We start from the raw sequence: 7,500 nt of genomic DNA on the forward strand, positions 1-7,500 counted from the left end.
AGACTGGGCCTAGAGAAGAGGTCCCATTTTTCCCAGATTTCTGTCTCGTCCATGTGACACCAGGAGCCACAGAGTGTGCATGTATTGGTGTGTGTGTCTGTGTGCGCGCACGCGCGTGTGAGTGTGTGTGTCTGCATGCGTGTGTGAGTGTGTGTGTGTGCATGATTGTGTACGTGCTCATGTGGCTCTCTGTGACAAAGACAGGCGCGACAGCCTTGAATAGGGTCTCACAGTAATCACAGAAGCATGAGCAGCAGTGAGGAGCCGGACAGATGCCTCTTGTATAATGACAGTCAAGTCATGTAAGCCTGGGCATGAAAAAAAAAAAAGAAAAAAAAAAAGCAGATGACTCAACGGAAAAACTATCCTCTGGTTTTGGAACATGCTCAAGCTCTCTGAAATCTATGGGACATTTATAGGAACCATAAAACACGTTTTAACATCCCAGATCCAAACAATGTCTTTACTTAAAACTACAGTAACAGCGGAGCTAGCACTGAGTTGGAAATGGAGTGAGTTAGAGATAGAGTGAGTTAGAGATAGAGAGAGTTGGAGATAGAGAGTTGGAGATAGAGTTGGAGATAGAGAGTTGGAGATAGAGAGAGTTGGAGATAGAGAGAGTTAGAGATAGAGAGAGTTGGAGATAGAGAGAGTTAGAGATAGAGTGAGTTGGCGATAGACTTGCAGATAGTGTGCCAAAGCACCGAAAGCTAGGCTCCTAGCCTGCTGAGGTTCCAGACCTAGTTCCTACTATCGATTGTCATTGAGTGATGGACTCTATTGTATTGTTAGTATCACCAAGAGTCCATTGCTCTAGGGGAGGGGATGAAGGCCCTGGAAATGGACTGAAATACTGGGACAGTATTTCCACTTGCCATCCACCCGTCAGCCGGGACTGGAGTCTGTAGAATGTGGACTGGGCACTGGGCCCATGTGCCTACAGTCAGCTGTCGAGGGCCACTGGCACTAGACGCTGAAGCTTTTCAGAACACTAGTGCTATGTCAATATTGGCTCTTTCCGAGTCGCGCCGCAACCATCCGGTTGCTTAATGGTAATAATACGCCAATAACATGTCAGTTCTGAAAGAACACGGACTGTTGCACTTGGCTTTTAAACCGTTAAAACATTTTATCATGACGGTTGTTTTAGTTCCCTGGGAACAAGAATAAAATGTAAATTAGGGTGCGATGTCAAATGTGTGTGAATGCCTCTTTTTTTACACTATCGTAAAATGTATTTGAACAAAGTGGTTGCAATACTGCTGAGATTAATTTTAATTAAAAACAATTACATGCAATAAAGGATGTAGCATTGCATTGCATTGTGCTTCCAGTTCAAATGTGGTGATCATCTTGTTCTTTTTTGCTTCAAACCATTTCACTAGCCCAGTACACAGCTCCACCCTTCTTGCAAATAAACACAATAGCCTTCTTGTTTTAGGGAATCTAGGTCTGAATGGCACTGTGCTACATTATCATGATATTCCACAATAGAGCCAAACGGGCTCATTCAACCAAGATGACCTCCCACAAACCCCAACAGAGTTGCTGCTGGCTGCCCTGCAGAACAATAAACATGTGCTCATTAACAATCTAATTTGAAAACCTGCCAGGACTTACAGTACCTAGAATCTACTTGTAGTATGGAACCGGGGACATGCAGAAGGCGTCTTTACAATGTTTGTCCTATATTGATACACGACAAAGTAGGGTATGTCACATTATGAAGAATAGTGGTGGAGACAGCTGTGGCGTTTATAATAGGGGGCCCTGTAAAGTGAGTTAGGAGAGGTCGTTTTCCCAGCAAAACGTGTGATCTCTTTAACTTGCACGGTTACGCTCTATTTAACAGGCACAGGCAACATCCAATAACATGTCACCACCAAGGATGGATTACAAACACTGAAGGAAATATTAAGAGCTAGATATTAAAACAAATGTTAGCCCCTGCAACCATACACAAAACACCAAAGATTCCTTAAAAACAAGTTTGTTTCCGTTTGATTCGAGCGGCTTTCTAACAAACAGTGCATCTCCCGCCCACTGCACCGGCGCCTACCTGTTGGAAGAGGAACTTGTCCTCGAGGTTGCGCCGCCAGGAGGTGATCCCGTGTATGGTGGACAGCACCACACCGCTCAGCACCGCTGCCCGCATCCTGACGGGCAGCAGGGTGTAGATGATATAGATGAAGAACACCGTCCACCAGATGCCCTCCGACGCACTACGGGGCGCCACCGCCAGCACCCCAAACACCTGCACCACCATCAGCACGCCGATCACCAGGTAGCTCACAATCCACATGAAGTCTTGGTGGAAGCCGTTGCGGTTGCACACCACCATCATGGCCAGGAAGAGGACCATGGCCACGGACAGCACCGAGGCATAGACCGGGTCGGCCGTGTCGTGGACGCAGTGGAAGGCCAGCATGATGCCGCACACCAGCACCAGCACGCCCATCAGCATGGTCAGGGAGCTCTGGTTGAGCCGGAAGCAGTAGCGCTGGTACAGCCGCTCCAGCTTGGTCGACCGGAACTTCTTGGACTCGAAGACCCACAGGAAGCGGCGGCAGCACTCGGCCGCGCTCAGCGCCTTGCAGCCGTCGGGCCCCGGCTCACCCGGCTCCTCCTCCTTGCGGGCCCTCAGGTCCCCGTCCTCGAAGCCCAGGTCCACGGCCCTGAGGCCCAGGTCGCCGCCCCCGGCACCGCCGGGCCGCTTCCCGTAGTGGTCCTCCTGCCAGACGCATCGCACGCCAAAGTTGCTGCTGCCGGCGCCCGGCCCGCAGTGGTAGTGTTGGGGGGTGGCTCGGGGCGGCGAGTCGGGCTCCCCGGGGTCCCGCAGGCAGCTCATGTAGCGGGGGTTGCACAGCGACGAGCCGTCCTTCCTCTTCTTTCCGTTGCGCTCCCCCCAGGCCGTCTTGCGGTCGTCCCCTTGGGGGGAGAAGACACCCCTGGCCCACGACATCCTAGCGGGGGCAGAGCATGTGGATGAAGACCTAACAAGCTGACGAGATGAACCCTTGTTAAAGCAGAGGGGTGTTCCAAGTGCAGGTTGTAATATGGATGTACATGTGGCCACTCACCTGTGTGGCCTTGTATACGTGTCGCAGATCCCCTTATGGACAGGCCAATCATTTATCCAAGTAAGCACACACCATTGGTTCAGGCAAGCTAAGGCCACTGAAGGGGTGAGTCTTGCACGGTCCCCTTTTGTAAAACAACAGGCAGGCACAATGTTATTTCTCTATGAACAACACTCCGCTGCCATTGGCTAGCAGTCTTCTTGGGGACAGAACAATACACTCCATGATATTTATTATACTGGAGGCAAGGCCACCTAAGAAACCGTTATTCTCTCTGAAGAACAAGAGATATAGTAAAAGTACTGAAACCAATCCATGTCTGTTGCGCAACGAGTGTGTGTGTGCGTGTGTGCGCACATCTGACACATTGTTTCAATTGGAAGTAATTAGAAACAATTCACAGCAAATTGAAGGCATGTTTATTTTGTAATTCTTGAACCCCCTGGTTTCTCCAGCTCTCGTGAACAGACTCAAAACATTCCCATGGAAACAAGTGGTTGTTTTGTTTACAAAATAGTGAAGTGGAAAAGAACAATGTCCTACATGTATTGCCACAAGGGGCGGGTGCCAATATTCGATTTTGTCATCAACCATTGCAAAGTTGAACCAAGTCCAAATCAACCCGACTCTCTAAACACTCAAATTATGGGCTGGTGAAGGAAGCAAACGGGCTTGTTCTTGGTGGACTGCGCTCGCTCGCTAACGGCCTTGAGGGGGCTAGGTTTGGTGCGCTCAATTTGACAACAAAGACGCACCGAGTGGGCACCATCAGAGATCAAGAGCTCTCCAGTCCAGATGAAATTATCCATGCTTCCCCCATTAGCTTTGATGACCCAGTGACTGGTTTCTGGCTGCACATGTCAAGGACACTGCTAACCTCTAAACTTAATAAACAAATCTCTGCTAGGCGCATGGGCTCAGGGCAACAGCCAGGAGAGGACACATGCAACACGCACATGCTGGGACACCTTCAGAAGCAGCTGCATCCCAGGTCACGCGGATAGGATTACTATTAATAATAATGACGATGATAATAAAAACAATTCTTCTACGTATTATTGTTATTATTAGAATAATAATAGAAAGGTTTATGACCAGCTTTACAAGCAAAAAAAGGAACAATTGAAGATGATGCTTAATACAATGAGGTTTGTGTATAGCTTATGAATAGTCCCTACATGACAGCTATTTATACTGACTATGATATATATAGAGAAGGATAGTACATGGGTTTTGAGGGGTTTATAAGCGTTGCATCCCTACAGATAATTGGAAATAAATGACACTGTATCCCTAATTAGGCCATGTCAAATTAACGTAACAGCAAATCAACTAACCGTTCCACACCAATCCAAAGAGATGATGTTGTTAATGTATCTGGCCACGACACTATGGATTGTAAATAATGATATGCCATAGTGCAATGTCTGCGAGAAAAGCATATCGTCTATCGCTATTGCATTTACGACAGGTCGGATAGCCGCATGCGGATCTTATGTAATAAAATCGGTGTAGCCTGTGCATGTTTCTATCATGGGATAACGACAAAAAAAATACCATGATGCGTATGCCTGAACGACCGAATGTAATCGGCTGATGTATTAAATGCATGACATATTGGCGCAGACTCTGCCGATGCCCTATATTACTAATAACTAGCGTATAACAACATTCTTAATATAGCAGTTCATTATCATCCTTCATGGTATGGCAAAGATATAATTATAGAAATGCAACTGTGCATGCAGACCCTTTGGGATCACCAATTACATAACAGGACACTACGATACACTAGTCGTTGTAAACAGCAAGCAATGGTCCACGATTGTATCGTATTGCAAAAGAGAACATTGCTTTTCTACAGTTACACTCCTCTGACATTTTCATTAAAATGTTTGTGTCGTGGGTGCGAGTTTGATGGCCTATTTTCTGGCTATTTAACACGTTGAACCATTTGCCACTCCAAAGGGCTTTACTAAGTTACCCGCAAAACATTCCGTTACACGAGCCAACTTAGCCTTACATCTCGGCCATTGAAGCACTTTAATGCTTTTGATTACGCGACTGCACATCGCGTAATCAAGAGCATACAGTGTCGAAATCGTCTGCACATATTAGCATTTAACAATAGAAACGTAAACGTGATCATCGGGTAGTACGGTCAACAAAACGTGTTTCACAGCGAGAAAGAAAGCCGACAACGTGGGCCGCAATGTCAATGGGGAGAACTGCAAAACACAGCCGGAGAGCAATTCTACTAATGGCAACACATGTATTCCCGTGTACGAAAAAGCAAATGAATCGTTTGCGTCTCCAGAACAGGCAGGCTGTACAGCCCGGGGTCCTGCAGAACACTTAGAAACACAGCGCTCCGCGCCGCCACCGTTCAGCGTACCGCTGTAGCACCGGTCAGCTGTTGACATTGACTCGGCGACAGAGCCTGACCACCAGTTCAGACGACATGCTGAAATTCAAATTCAGACTGTAGCCAAAATGTGTCCAAAACGCCCGGGGTGTAGATATATCTTAGAAAGCGTGTATACTCACCATAGAACCAGCTCTTAAAAGGAGTATCAGTGCGCCGGAGCCCAAAAACGACAATATTTTCGGTACACCGCAAGGCTGGAGGACTGTAGCCGTATCTGTGTGTTATTATGACGGATGTCTGCGGGTATACAACGCTCCTATGAAAGGGGAACACAGCACGTTGGGCCGAACAACCTTCACTCGCGCCCAGCTCTTTCAGAGCAGCACTGCATTCCTGCTGCTTCGACCTCGACTCCTTCCCATTCGTTCACACACACGCACACACGCGCGTACACACACACACACACACACACACACACACACACACACACACACACACACGCACGGAGAACTGCGTTTCTCTCGTGAACTCATCCCCTAGAGGTCGCTTTTAAATGAGAGTGCAATGTGCGCGCGGTGACTACGTGTGTGCCTGTTGTGTGCTCGCTTGCTTAAGGGCATGCATTTGTCTTTTGTGTGTTTTCTCGGTTTTATTTGAGGGCATTTATTTTTCTCAGGGCTGTAGGGCACATGCAGGACAATCTGTCACTGCAGGAAATGATCTTTGAAACTGTTGTCTTTACGCTCATTTGTTATCATGCTGTGGCCCTCGTTATCGTGCCATGTCCCTGTAAATGAAAGAAATTAAAACGACACCATGATGTTCTTCTACACGTATTTAATAAACGATGACAGCTGACATTGTTTTGGTGAGGCATTTTATAAGCATTGGTATGTGAGTTATTTTGTCATTAGTAATGTTGTTGTGGTCGTTATTTGTATTAATTAATAATGAAAGGATTTGTCATCATGGGGAGACATTGTTATGTTCGAAAAACTTTATTTAGAATCCAACAGTAGGCCTACTCCAACTCTCAAGAGTCCTCTGAGTATCACCGACAAAAAATCCCATGATGGATTCTGATGAACAAGCCATAGATCATTATATGTTTCCGCTCTTGCATATTAAAGCCTGCAGCGGGCAGAAGCACACAGCTGGCCAGTGTGTTGTTGTCACTTTAGCACGTAGCCTATCAAATCCTGAAGGATCAAATCCCATTCCATTTAAGTTTGTCCCGAAGACTTATAAATATAGGGGGTTGTCTAAAGTTGATATCCTGTACACTTGGAATACGTCATTTAATCTCTGAAATCCATTTCATATTGTGTTTAACTTAAAGTAAATTGTCAAAAACTTAAACCGTTTCAGATGTTTTTAAACGTCAGTAACCAATAGGGTTATATCTCCATCTAGTGGTGATATTCTGCATCATTTTATTGAGGTCGAAATTAAATTGGTCACGCTAAAAATAATAATAATGAAGATACATTTCAAGTTTGCCATAATACGGCCAATAAGCTGAAGAGAAACCTATCGTATTTATATCATATCATATCCAAATAATATACATTACATATGATTATATTACATATGACATTATATTACATATGAAGCTTACATTTAATCATATATATAACTATATGAAGTGCACACATTGCCATTAACTAAAATGTATCAGAGCGGTGATAAACTCAAATGGCATATCGATAGTATATATTTGCACAGTAACACATTCCAAGCATTCATTCTTAAACAATGCTTTTGTTTTACTTGCAGCGCTGCATTGAAATAACAATACTGATAGCTGATAGCTGATAGTTTCAAAGTGATGACCTTTGTAAAGCAGGCTACGCGTGTGTGTGTTGGAATGAGCTTCAACATGAGCTTGGTGTGAAGTCCCACTCCATTCCAAAGGTCCCCTGCTGATTACATCATCACATGCTCGAAGTTAGGAGGTGAAGGCACAGACAGGTTTGGAATGGAGGACTCCTTTGGCTGAAGCTAGCAGACCTTTCTGGTGACATTTGGGGAGGAACTTCTTGTAAGGAGCTG

At 45.7% G+C, this 7,500-nt stretch overlaps 1 protein-coding gene across 1 annotated transcript in view; it reads right to left on the reverse strand.

Annotated features, from left to right (window-relative positions):
- Positions 1-5,838, reverse strand: part of LOC307079323 (adenylate cyclase type 6-like) — a 28,816-nt gene extending 22,978 nt beyond the window's left edge. The window contains exons 1-3 of the mRNA XM_079741582.1: positions 5,628-5,838; positions 3,081-3,204; positions 2,060-2,963 (exon numbers count right to left, since the gene is read on the reverse strand). Of these exons, the coding sequence (XP_079597708.1) occupies positions 2,060-2,962 (903 nt within the window). The 5' untranslated portion in view covers position 2,963; positions 3,081-3,204; positions 5,628-5,838. The remainder of the gene's footprint in view (positions 1-2,059; positions 2,964-3,080; positions 3,205-5,627) is intronic.
- Positions 5,839-7,500: the final 1,662 nt, after the last annotated feature.

Source organism: Pollachius pollachius, assembly GCF_949987615.1.
Source record: "Pollachius pollachius genome assembly, chromosome: 8".
NCBI lineage: Eukaryota > Metazoa > Chordata > Actinopteri > Gadiformes > Gadidae > Pollachius > Pollachius pollachius.